This window comes from Corvus brachyrhynchos, unplaced genomic scaffold (genome assembly GCF_000691975.1).
Source record: "Corvus brachyrhynchos isolate BGI_N302 unplaced genomic scaffold, ASM69197v1 scaffold56, whole genome shotgun sequence".
Lineage (NCBI taxonomy): Eukaryota > Metazoa > Chordata > Aves > Passeriformes > Corvidae > Corvus > Corvus brachyrhynchos.
This window is the reverse complement of record NW_008238664.1, coordinates 5,004,255-5,017,932: the sequence shown is the minus strand read 5'-3', so window position 1 is coordinate 5,017,932 and position 13,678 is coordinate 5,004,255. Positions and strand designations below refer to the sequence as shown.

The following is a 13,678-nucleotide window of genomic DNA, read 5'->3' as shown; positions in this document are numbered from 1 at the left end:
CAGCAAAAGTGCTCAGAGCTTTGAATGAAGACAGTAAGGATGCACCATGAAATTTCAGCTTTATTTCCAATTTTGTTAGACCCTTTAAACATTAAATCTTCAGTCAGAGCCCTGGTTTTGTTATGTGCTGTTGTCTTCTTCATTTCCAAACCATGGTCTTTGAGTTCTCACTATAAAAAATGCCTCCAGGGAGTAAGCTAAAGGGATGAGAGGCAGGGATTTATCCTGTTTCAACATTTGTGCTTAGATACACGGGGCCATCTTGCAAGCCAGCCAAATTTAAACCTCATCCCTTTACATCTGCCCACTTGCCTGGAATTGCATACATCTCACATACACACAACCCAGCCAATTTCTTACAGATCTCAAGCATGCAGAACCCCTTCAAACGCATCCATCCCTTGTGTGCTACTATGCACGAGTTTAAATTCCATCTACACCACGTCTGACTGTGCAAATGGTTCCTCTAAACTTCCCCTCGTAAATTTGCACATCAAATGACCTGCACTAATGGCACTCCCTTGTCACTAGTTTTGTGAAGACAACTTCCTTCCCAACTACTTTTGAAGGCCCTGAGCTCTATCATGCTTCCTCTGCCACCTGCCTACCAACCACAATCAAGAAACAGCTATCCTAAGAAAAAGCTGGAATTTAGAGACTTACTTTTCCCCAATTCAGAGTCCAGGTAGATGGGGTTCCTCTCCCCCCACAAAGCTAAGATTGCCCAATATTTCATTATGGAAACATTAAAGCGTTCAGACTGCACAATTTCCAAAACTAAACCTGCTCTCTCCCTTTGCCTTCTTCTAGAGCATCTGGGAAACCAAACAGCATACCAATCATAAATGCAAACCCTCCAGCCTGCTATCCAGAAACTTCTTCTTTGCTAAAGGAAGAGCAGGAACATCCAGAGATCTGCTTTACCCTCTGAAGAGAGGGGTTCAGTTAAGCACACAATTTCCTGCTACAGTCTGGCAGTCTGTCAAATAAATACAGAGACCCTGGATGGTTTTCAGACAGGTAGAGTTAGATGGGGTAAAGCCTAACCAGCTTTCCAAGAGGAGAATGAACAGGGAAATTAGAGATCAGTTCACAAGGGTAGGAAATGTGTGCTTTAAGGCACACTGCTGACACAAAAGGGGAGGAGAGCAGTTGATGATAGATTGGTCCCGTGCATCCAGTGCCTTCAAATATTAATCAAGATAATGGGCAACTGCCTTATTACAAGTCACCCTTATTTGCTAACAGCAAACTTCATTCCAGTAGGGAGCCTGGCAGGGTGGCAGAAAACCCAGCAGGACCTAGAGCAGTCTTGCTCCCTCTTAAAGCTTGAAAAGCATCTGGTACCTGCCCAGGGGAACACCAATGCCACCAACACTGCATACACACTGGAGAGTTCTGGCCAGCTCAGTTTCCCACGCAACAGGAGCAACTGCAAAGTTGACTTAGCACATTGTGGAGTGCAGAGGGGTTAGATAACCTCTTACAGAAAAAAAAAAACCAAACCCTTGCACTTGATGGGGCTTGGGTGTACAGATATGTTCTCCTTGGTTGGAAGGAGGGCACAGCAGCAACACCTGCCTGATGACCTAGAATGAAATAAAGCTGTCAAAAGTCCTCAAATAAATTCCTCATGTGTTTTCTGAGATAGACTTTTTAAGAGAGGCAGGAGAGAGCTGCCTTTAAAATGGAGACACATGAACAACATATATATTTTACTGTTTTTCAAATATGCACATAAAAGCTGATACTGACGACCCCAAGAGCAGAAAGATCCTTAGGTCCTCAAGAATGAGGAATGCTGCTTAAAATTCATAAGCCGCTCAATTTTTGATGTATTATGATACTTTCTGGTCACATTTCCAAGCGTCTCTCTACCTACTAGAGATGCAGAAAACCATTATTTTTATTTATATATACACACATACATGTGAAAAGCAAAAGTAAAATTCAGATAATTACAGGAGCTCAGGCCTTAAGACAGCCATCAACTACTACAGGATTTGCAATAAATGTGCAGATCGTGCTTGTTTATTGTAGAACTACATCCAGTTGTTATGAGAACTGCCCAGGATTTGACAGTGTACAAGATTAAGGCAGAAACAAGTACAACATACTACAGATTTTGCACTGGACATAAACAAATTGCCCAAACTGGTATTTGACTTGGGCATATTATATATATAACACAGTCACCCAAAGCTTAATGAGCAACAGATTTGTTGTCGCCTTACACAGCACCCAAAAACCAGTGATTTTGGCAGCTCACAGTCCCCATGCACCGTGGCACCAGCTGCCACTGTCACCAAGAGACGTATCAATCCACACACACACATTTTCTTTTCTCCTCCAACATTTGAATCTGCACTTGGCTCTCAGAGGGCAGTGCCAGCATGAAACACCACTATTGCCATCATCAGCCATCCTATATTCCACTGACTCATGCATAAATGATGCCTGTGGCACCAGGCAGGGAAGAGGTGGGGAATAAATGTGGAGGTTTCCTCTGTTTCCAACCAAAATGCTCAGGGCCAGACCTGTTCCCTTGTGCATCAAGCACATGGTCCAAGCTGACAATGCTGCCAGTAAAAGCTACAGGAAAGGTACCTGCAGAAGCAAGGTGGGATTTTTAGCAGCATGTATGATGGCAAAGCCCCTGTTTGGTGGATTTTAAGGCTAATGAGCTGCAAGGCAGCTCCTCTCACACACAGTCATACCAGCTTTAAGAAGTCACTCTGCTCAATACTCTGTAAAACACAGCTCCCAGTACTAAAAATTAAATGTGCGTATAAGCTTTTGCTCATCTGGGACCTGACCTGCTGCTCCTACACCACTGAAATCAGCTGGAAATGCAACACTTCACTGCTTGAGAGCAAAACAGAAGCCCAAATGGCCAACAACTTCACCAAGGGGTTGGTATGTAACAAAAAGCAAGAAAATGACAGAGTAATGAACTGCAGAGCCTCTCTCATTACTGCTACAGTTTTAACATTGATTTTATTTTTTAATGGCACACTTCACTCATGCTCTTGCTGTCATGCCAATATTATAAATGTAACAGCAAAGGGAGGCCTGGGCCTCCTGGGAAGCATGTCTTTTACAGGAAAGCTCAAAGGACAAACTAAATCTATTGCATTTGACCCTCGGGATGGATGAAGTGTAAAGTCTTTATGGAACCCCAAGGAGTCAAATAGCATTGCAGACATCTGTCATAATCTTCTCATAACTTGCAAAGTGCATGAGGATCCATTTGTAAAGTGCCATGTGGCATACCCGTTATTTAGTCCCAAACATTTTATAAATTCATAAGATAAAGGCTATACAGTTGTTTTGGAAACATGTTTTTACACTTTTCATCCTATTCCCCATCCGAGCTTGACCTTAAATCCTATATGACAGAGTTTAAGTTTTATAAAAGGGGGAAAAAAAAAAAATCTTACAGTCATTCTCATATCCATATCTCAAATGTTGACTGTATTAACATTGTAGCTGCAACAGCTCCATGATCTACAACTCTGAGTTGTAGATCGTGGTCCAGCCTCTAGTTATCAAAGCACAAATTAACCTAAAGAAACCAGCTGGCAGGTTGCTCACATGCTTCATCACACCAACTCCTTTTTAATCAGGACACAAGCCAGGCTCCAGCTATGTGTTGTGTTGCATTGCATTCCCAGCTGATACAGAACTCACCTGTCTCTAATAAAGTATATCAGGAATAAAAAAAAAAAATCTGCTTCCCAATAAACCAAGGTTATTCAAGAATTCACTTGTGCTGCATGTAAAGTCCTCCCAAAAACATGCAAATCACCAAACTTAAAAGAATCAGGCTCCTTTTCACCACACACTAAAACGGCAAAAAGCACAGTAAATACTCTCTTTGGGGACAAACACCCAGACTTTCACATGGATCATAGTCTTCTTCTTACAAGGGAGTTAGGATCTACAACTTCTGCAATGACAGCATCACACATCTCTACACTAATATGCTTCCAGAAGCTATTTTAAAGCAAAGAAATAAGTGGTTCTTTCTCCTATTACTGCACTGCAGCAAAGCAATATGGCAGCTGTTTAATAGCACATAACAAAATTGCAGGACTGCTCACAAAAAGAAAAATAATCTTCAGGAGAGGGGGATTTAAGTAGTTAGAATGCAATCACCTAAATTGAAATGTGGTGGTTAATGACCTCGTGCTTAAAAAAATTGCTACACAGTCCTTAACTATCAGAGTTTCCGTTTTAAATCTCATTGACAGTACTTCCATAACAGTGATCGTGAAGCTCTAGCCTAGTAAAAAATTCTACAAGAAGATTAATAGGCATTTAATTAATGCCCCATCTTTTTGCTGAATCTTCATGAAAGGTCAGGTGTTGACCCATGACAGTGACTCACCCTGCCCCTGCTTAGCTTGAGCACACTGGAGACCCAATAGCTCCATATAATGGATGGAAAGCAGGCAAGCATATCAGCTCCTAGAAGACATGATTTGATTTTCACAGAAGCATCTTTTATGAAGGGTCTGATTCCCAGCCAGGGAGGAGGCCACTGCGAGGCATCTGCCACCAGGCCATACAAATGTATCCTTTCTACAGTGCTTTCAAAAAAAAGTGTGATGCCAAGAGCATGTGGTTACTTGTAAAAAGCCTTCAGGGTGCAGAAACAACCCCTCATTTGAGGAAAAAAAACTTATGTGAACTACTTATTGCATAATCCATTGAAAAAGAGGAGCACAAGGGGTTGAAGGGAAATCAGAGGAGGGGCTGAGTCCTCACCTCTCAGTTTCCACTAGTCATGTAATCTCCCAGCTTTACACAGCTGAGCTGAAAGCTCAGGTTTGAGATAACCCTTCCAAAAGGTTTCCAGCAGCCCCACCATTGCCCTTCACTCCCTGGTGTCTCCTGTAGCCATGTGCAAGGTCATCAGCAGGTGACTGGATGAGGCTTTTTCCTTCTTTGTATAGTTTCTAATAAGAAGTCCTTTTCTGAGTCAAAGAGCACACTTGTCTGCAGATTAGGACCAAAGTAACACTTAAAAACTAAAACAGCCCAATTTCTTGAATAATAGCGCCAACAATTTAAAGCAAACTCCTTGCAATATGCCAAATTGGAGGGATTATTATGACTTTTTAGCCAGAAATAAGGGCAGGCTCTTGTCTTCTGCCATCAAAACCTCCTTCCCCCATCCAAAAGCAAGCCTTCATCCCAAACCCAAGCTGTTACTCTTCTTTCACTTCCCAAATCTAGCCTGTGACCATGACACAAATGTCTCATGCATTACTCTGAGTCCTGTTCTGAGTTCTGCTCTACCACATGCTGTGACAACATTCCCAGGATGTAATAACTAGCACAGGCACACAGTGATAGAAAAGCAATGCATAATTCAACACAAAGTTTTAAAATTTTATAGAGCAGCCAGTAGAAAGGAAAGCAGAATGTCTAAATCTCCAATGTGTTCTCAGCCATAACCTGTGTTTGAGACTGCGACACCTCTTCAGTGGCTTTTGAACTTTAAGACAAGAACTCAGAGCTCAAACACAAACCTTAACCTACACTTGAAATTAAAACAAATCTCATCCATTTAAGGTCAGCTGTTACTGCTGGCACTACCTCAAGTCTTCACCCGGGGTTGGCTCTTAAAGCTGAAAATACTCTTGGGAACATTTTGCTAGTCTCTACTGTATCCCCAGACACTCAGACTTAATCTAGAAGGCCATACATCAACACTAAGCATCCTTATAGATAATACCCACCTAACTAGCAACTAAGAAACTTCCAGGTAGAAAATGCTGTTGCTTGAAATTTCCAGCTAGAAAAACGCTCACATAAAACTTCAGACAAAGCTCTCTAATGACCCATCTTCCTCTCCATTTCCTCCACACCAGCAAGGATCCCACAGCTCAAACAACCACCAGCTCTTTTCTACCTGGAGCCCACCTGGCAGGCTCCAGCCAATGAGCTGTGCAGGTGGCCATCATTTACACTGATGGGCTGCAGGGGCCCTCCTGCCATCAAGGCACTGAGTGTGAATGATAACACGTGTGTGATTGCTGACCATGGAAAGGAGGACGTGCTTATGCCCCAGAGATCTCTCCCAGGGTGTGTGGACCAGAGCATCAAATTCTCCCATTCGTTCCTGGCCAGACATCACAACAAGACCCAGGCAGGACAGTGACATGTGCTAAATGGAAAGGCAAGGGGTCACCTGGGTACCCCTGCAATCAGGGTACAGAGGCAGTGGTGGTTCCCTCACTAAGGGCAAGGTGAGCTCTCACTAAAGCCTGTATTCTCAGACACCTCCACCATTCATGGCAGTCTGAAAAGCTCCTGGGCTAGCAAATCCTACTCTGTCCCAGGCAAAAAGGGAGTTGGGAAGGGGAAGAACGGGCCTTTGTAATATACCTCTCCTCACACCTCCACTCTCCCCGCACCCAGTCCCTGTGCCTGGGACTGTCGGCAGCTCTTTCTGAAGTCCCTTCTTTCATAATCAGTTTCCTTTGATCACACACTGAAATAGCAAAGGTTCTGTTTAAACAAAAGCAATGAACAAAGAAGGTCATTAAATATGTAATAAAAGTTATTCCTTACCTGCAAGGCACCCCAGGAAGGCAGGATAAGGGAAGGATGGGGCAGGAAGGAGCCAGAGGCAGGGAGGGAGAAGGGGCAGCTCAGAAAGGATATGGGTTGCACACCATTTTGATGCACCAGCTCCGTGGGCTGGTGGTCTGCTTCAAGCAGAAGAAGACAACTGGGGCTAAGTCTGGGTAGGGGATATCAGGATCTGGAGGGGAGCTGACTTCTTCATCCTCACCCAGCTCCAGGGAGGAAGGCGGCTGCTCCGGTGGCGTTTGTTGCTCCGAGATGCCCAGATCCACAGGTTCCAGTGGGCAGATGGCAGAAGTGTGAGGGGGCTGTGGGCCTGCGGGCCAGGTGGAGGGAGGCTGGGGGACGTACTCTGCCATGCCAGCCACAAGCGAGAACCCCTGGAGAGGAGGTGAGAAAGAGAAATTAAATCCCACAAGGATCAGCAGCAAAAGCACAATACATCTGTGCTCTCCTAGCAAGTCCAGAGCAGGGGAGAGCTGCAGGACTGATGGCTCTGACAAATGATAAACCACGTTCACACTTGGTGCTGAAGCAGTTTCAAGTTCTTTTCTGCCAGTCAGTCTCTCCACCAAGACTCTGCGGGCTACTCCTCTCCATCACCATTTAAACCATCCCCATAGCCCCTGGGACACCCTGTCACAGTGCTGCACCATCTCAGGGGATGGTGCCAGCTCTTTTGGAGGCAGCCTGAGCGCCATAACAGAGCACAGTGTTTTGAACAGCACGGGCCCATCCTAACAAAGCAGAGCCATCCTGCCCTTGCAGTCCCTAACAGGGTCCTGCCAGCTCCAGGTTCAGCTTTGCTGTCCCAGCTCTCCCATCCAAACGCACTCTGGGCTGGCCCTGTGTCACACCATCGCACAGGCTCCCTCAGACTGGCACTGATAAATGCATGTCAAACCCATACACGACAGTCATTCAAACAGGGAGCTGTAACACAAGCCAGGAGTGGGATTAAACATTAAGCACCTTTTACTGGAGCTTGTTGAGCTCTCCTGTGCTGGGGCAGTGGAAACACTATGAACACGGGCTGTAAAAGTTATTCCACTAATGGAATGGTCAGAGAGCATGGGTGGGCATGAGAAGAGCAGGTGTCACACTCGCTGGCAGCCTGTGCTGGTTTTGGCTGGGGAAGAGTTAATTTTCTTCATAGTAGCTGGAGTAAGGCTGTATTTTGGATTCGTACCAGGAACGTTGTTAGATGATTTAGTTACTGCTGAGCAGCATCAAGGCATTTTCTGTTTCTCACATCACCCCACCCGTGAGTTGACTGGGGGTGCACGAGAAGCTGGGAGGGTTTGCAGACAGGACAGCTGACCCCAATTGACCAAGAGATATTCCATATCATATGACATCATGCTCAGCATATAAAGCTGGAGGAAGAAGGAAGAAAGGGGGACATTTGGAGTGATAGAGTTTGCATGATGAAGTCCTGCTTCTCTGGAGACAGCTGAACACCTGACTGCCCATTGGAAGTGGTGAATAAATTCCTTTTTTTGCTTTACTTGAGTGGTCATCTTTTGCTTTACGTATCAAACTGCCTTTATCTCATTTTTCTGCCTTTTTCTCCCTTTTACTCTTTTGATTCTCCTCCCATCCCAGTTGGAAGGTAGTGAGCAAGTGCCTGTGTGTGACTTAGCTGCCAGCTGGGGTTAAACCACAACACTCCTGCACACTGCAGAGCACCAAACTTTTGCTAAAAAACATCACTTTGCTGCCTGGGTGCTGTCCATTCAAAAGCGGAGTGGAGGTGGCCTGTCAAAGTGAGGGGAATGAGATAAACTCAAGTCTTGGCTTTGGAGGGGTGTTGCACGAACACTCTTAGGAAAGAGAGCTTGGCCAACGACTTTCCATTTTCTTCCCTTCACCCTGTTGGCATGTTCAACCATCTGGAGTACCTATGCTGAGAGTACAGATTTAAAAGCCACACAAGAGCCCTCAGACACACTGCAATACAGAAAGAGACGATCAGCAGCAAGAAAGGATGTGTCTGTCCATGGCACAGACCTCATCTCCTCGCATACTGGCCACAGGTTATCCTCCCTGGCACTTGTCTCAGTTCTCTGCACTTTAGGCTCACAAAGCCTGTGCACACCTCTGTTGACACTGCTCTGCCTTGGCAATGCACCCTTGACATTTCAGCCTGTGACCCTTTTGATGCTCACACTGCTGGATCCATGATCTCCAATGCTCTCCACACCACTCCTCTGTCAGGTGCTTGCCAACCCCTCCACCTTAGGTTGCAGTGCCTCACCATTCCCAGATGAGACCCTGAAACCTCTGCCTACCCATCCTGTTTTCTCAGCCTCCTGCTTCCAACACACACTTTGATCCAAAGCTTTGCTTGTTCTTCCAGGCTTGGTATTTGTCAGAATAAAGAGCAGCAAGTGCAGGGGTTTAGAAAGCAGACATAGTGTCCCTCAGGGGATAGCAGAGAGGCTCTTCGAATTCATTATCCCAAAGGCCTGCAGCTATTGGAAAGAACAGATACCATGTCTCCTGACCAGCTTTGGGATGCTGTTCACAATTTTTTAAGCTCTGTGAAAAAATTGCCAGTGCATCCTTCTCACCATCTAACACCGCTGTTTTCAAAAAAACTTCCAGCAGATTTTTTACTCTGAGCACCCATGCAACTACTTGGACCACCTTTACCATTCCCTACTCCCAGCAGCTCCCCATTGCCTGCTCTGAGCTGGCTCCCTTGCAGGCTATTAACACGCAGTGGCTGAGCCCAACTTCCCTCCCATTACAGCACAGAGGAGAAAGATTAGCAGAGACAGCCAGGAGGAATTACTTATTATGGTGCTCGGAGCATGCACACTGATGAGGGCATGACAGCTCCAAACTGCAGCGTACAGAGCTTCATAATTACCAGTACAACTGAGAAAAGGAATAGGAGAAACAACCCCATCAGCATTTCCCTGCTTTCCCTTCTGCAAGCATCCAGGGCCTCTTCTCCATCTCACCACTGCTAGATGCGGCTGGGACTTCAGGATGCCTCTCTGCCCATGTGAAACACACATGCACAAACTGGGTAGTGTGTGTATCACAGACAGTTCATCACTCTAATTTGTGCAGCTCATATTACTCATTAGGGCTCATATGGACACAGGGCCAGGTGAATCCCTTTGGAAGTCCTGAAGCTAAATAAAGGCCTTGAATGACAACTGCCCCACTGGAGACGTGAGTAATACCCGTTACCTTCCTGAGATGAAATCCTGTTTTGCCTCCCAAGGCTGTGATCATGATGTATTTCCTACATTAAGCAGGATTAATATTCTGTGTCAAAAGAGAGAGAAGGGAAAATCAAGCAGTGGGGCACTTCTGAGCTCTTCACACAGTCAGTCCTCCCATCTCAACTTCAAAGAAGAGTGGAGTGATTTTCCTGCCAGAGACTGGTCCAGGGTTCTCTCCGCTACCATTTCAGATGTGGAGGCTGGAATCAGCTATTTCCCCTATTTTGGCCAGGCTGTGACTCATGCAATGCTGCTGTTTTCTCTGGGATTGCTATCACTGGCCTTCCCATGCTGTATGCATTGCTCTGTAACTTGGTTGGAGTCAGCCTGCTACCGTGTTTCAACCCAGGGGAGCCCTGTTTAAATCAAAATGAGGAATGAGTTTGGCAAATGCATGTATCTGCATACACAGAAAAATGTGCATCAATGGAGAGGATTCCTACCCAGATAGAAGACAGTTATAGTAAGACTCAACAGACTTACAAATCTCCAGAACTTGCCTTTGGGGTGCCTCTAACCTCCCCTTTGTGCAAGTGCAGCTTACCGTGACAAGGGCAATACAAGAGGACAAGGATACATGAGGATGGTTATGGGGTGGCCAGATGCATGATCTTCTTACCCAGCCTTTTGCTCAGGCAAGCCTAACCCCAGCTGGTGCTGCAGGCCAGACCCATCAGAAAAAATCAAATCCTCCCCACCGTGGACTTTTCTGGCCAAATGTCCCCCAAATACACAAAAACGTTCCACTGCAAAAGTCACATACCGCTGGTGGAGTGATGCTACACCAGCTGCACTTCCCTCCCAGGGGAAGGGAAGTTATTTGTGGGCTGGCAGCTCCTCCTGCTTCTCTCCCTGCACAGCCTGTGCCAAACCTTTCTGTGGAGCCAGGTCTTAAGTCTGCACCGTCCATGCTCAAGGAGCATTTAAAACCACCATCATCCTGAGCTGAGCACCCACTGGTGCTATGTCCAGCACACACACCTGTCCTGGACACGTGTGCTGGCAGGGAGCTCATTGCTTTGGCAAGCACAAGAGAAGCTGACAGCCTCTGGCTCAACCCTTCCCCAAAAGCACCTGGTCCTGCCAGACTACTGAGGAGGAAGGGAGAAGGATGCTCTAAAACAGCAAGAGAAGTTGTAGACTTAATGAGAAGTGGAAATTGATTAGGAATAAAAGGAGGAAATATCATGATGCAGGAGAAGCGCTACAGATTAGGGGTGTCTGTCCAAAAAGGCCGATGCCACCTCCTGGCATGCATTGCAGAGGTCTCTGCTCAGACACTCTTCCCCCTTAGGGCTGCAACCAGCATCCCAGGGCTGTCAGTGCCATGATCTGCCATGAGCGAGCCAGCCCAAGGTGTCCTGCAGGCACCACACTCCAGCCAAAGCAGCCTCCCAGCTCCTCACTACCCCCTTGGCAGAGAGGCCAACTGGGGCCATGGGTGAGGGAGGGCTGATGGGGCCTTTACAAGGCTCATGCAGGCCTTTCTGGGCTATTGCAGCTTGACAGTGAAAGCGCCTTTTGCAGCCAGCCAGGAGAGGGAAATACCAGAGAGAGATCCCCAGAACACTATCCCAGTGCTGGAGGGGATCCACCTATAGTCCAGTGGGATAACAACTCCCCTCTCATGTGGGACCATCCTCAGAGTTCCCCACCATCATCCCTAATCATACATCCCTTGCCAGCCCACACTGCCTCGGAGCTGTTCCTTCCTGCCTTCACACTGCTCACACAGACAACACTGGGGTCCACATCAAAACTGAAAGTGCAGAGTATATTTCCTTTGCGAGCGGCTCAGTGTACCCACAGGACCTCCCATTCTGAGGGCACACAAGTCCTTTCCAGACCATCCATCACCATCAGTCACCTGTTACTCAGAAGCAGCAGGAAGCACAGCAGCCACTCTGTCCTGCTAACACCCTTGCAGAAGAGGGACAAAAATGACAACCTCCAGCTGGCGTTGCAGGGGACAGCAAGATGGTCCCCTCAGCTGGAGCAGTACCTGAGGCACACATATATATTTATTTATCATCTCCAAACATCCATCCGAAAGTTGACAAGCATCTGGGGGCACGGCTTTTGCAGCCAGCTTCATACAGGCCCAGACTTATTTAAGGAGATCTCTGACCGCGTGGCATATTTAGGACTGCGTGTGGGTGACCCCGTTCAGCAGCTGCGCGAGCCTCCCGGGGTGCTCTGCTGAACGTGGCAGTGAGCCCGTGTTTGTTTGTTGCTATAAGTGGCAAGCGTTACCTTTGATGCGTGCGTCTGGCTGCAGGGATGTGTTAGTCATACAGGTTTCACATTTGGAGCGTTTGTCGTGGTACAGTATAATTAGTGGTACCCTGCTCCCTCTGTGTTTGTGTTCATCTGGCACTGGCATGTCTCTCTGCCTGTTCATGTGGACAGTGCCTGTTCTCGTCTGCTTGTGTGTGCAGGGAGCCATATGAGTGCCAGTAAGGAACAGGGTCAGTTTTATTAGCACTTAATTTGAAACAGGAGCTTTTACATCTTCGTCATCTCAGCACGTCCAAATGCAATGGGATGTGGCAGAAACTCAGCAGGGAGTGTTCCAAACAGTGCCCGAATCCATTGCTCGCAGATGCTGGTGTGCCTGCACACCCCTGAAGCACAACATCCATGGTCTGCACCAGAGCCAAGGTCTCTCAGCTTCCCTGTCCTGGTCAAATGCCCACGACCTGTTGCCTTTCAGCTGCATGCTGATTGATTGCTGTGCCTTCTCTCCACACATGCTATTACCCTCTGCTAGATTTGCTGGAGCACTTGGCAGCCTCGGCCTTTTCACCCTGGTGATTTTGCACCCCTCCTCCTGTTCAGGACAAGGAGCAGAAGAAATTACTGCCTCCCACTGAGCAAGGGAAGGAGCAGTCCAACCAGCACAGGACAAAATAATCAAATTGTCTATCCTGAAGCCTCAACAATAGCCTTCAACCTGTACTGCAGGCAGCACTCCACAGCTGTAGGAATAGCAAGCCCTGATCTCCTGGAGACTCCCACCCTCATCATCAGTCAATGTCCACTGTATCACTTTCCTGTCGTGTGGCTGGGATAGCCCCATCCTGTCCATGCCTCTGGTCCCTGCCCCTGGCACAGCAAAGTGGGGATCTGCTTCAGTTGCTAAGAAGCCTTTGGCCAAGCCAAAGGAGATGTTATGGAGACCAGTAAAAGTGTTGCTGGACAGATGGAGAAAAAGTAAACAAGAGAAGAAAAGGCATAGGAGAAATATGGTCACTTTGGGCGTAGGAGGTAGAGAAAAGAAAGAAGGTTCCCACTGGAAAATCATTACCTGACCTTAACTACGTGGAGTGTTTGAGACCCAGAGGTGATTGCTACTGAAGACCCTAACCTTATCCCCCTGCTTCCCAGAGAATATGCGTACTTGTTTTCAAAAAAAACATTTTCTTTTTTGGTGGTCCAAACAAACAGACTCTGAAAATCTCCTTCTGGGATGACTCCATACTGTAACAGACCCATCTATGTGGACACTCTGCCCCAGAGTCAGTGTTCTCCCTTTCAAACCTGCCCCGCTCTCTCCCGATGCGCTGCTTTGGTGTGCACGGCTCGCAGATTCCTCCTCCTCGTGCACACGGACACCTTTCACTTGAGAGCATTCCTGTCATGTCCTCTCACTTAAACCACCGCTTAGCCAAGCCACACATCTTTAGCACTTAATCCTTGCTCATAAATTAATCTCCTGAGCCCCGCGGTCGTTCCGTGCGGGTCTCACTGAAAGCCGCCTCTCGCCTACGAGCGCTCTGCCGATAATGATGCGCCAAGTGCCGCTTCCCGCAGAGCTGGCACCCGGGCCGGCCGTAGGGCCA

The 13,678-nt window shown here is 47.1% G+C and overlaps 1 protein-coding gene across 4 annotated transcripts in view; it reads right to left on the bottom strand.

The window, feature by feature from the left end:
• CACNA1I (calcium voltage-gated channel subunit alpha1 I) overlaps nt 1–13,678 on the bottom strand; it is a 160,152-nt gene that overhangs the window by 139,079 nt on the left and 7,395 nt on the right. For all 4 annotated transcript variants that reach the window (XM_017737984.1, XM_017737987.1, XM_017737985.1 and 1 more), the window contains one exon: nt 6,676–6,977. In XM_017737984.1, coding sequence (XP_017593473.1) covers nt 6,676–6,956 — 281 coding nt within the window. In that variant the 5' untranslated portion in view covers nt 6,957–6,977. The remainder of the gene's footprint in view (nt 1–6,675; nt 6,978–13,678) is intronic.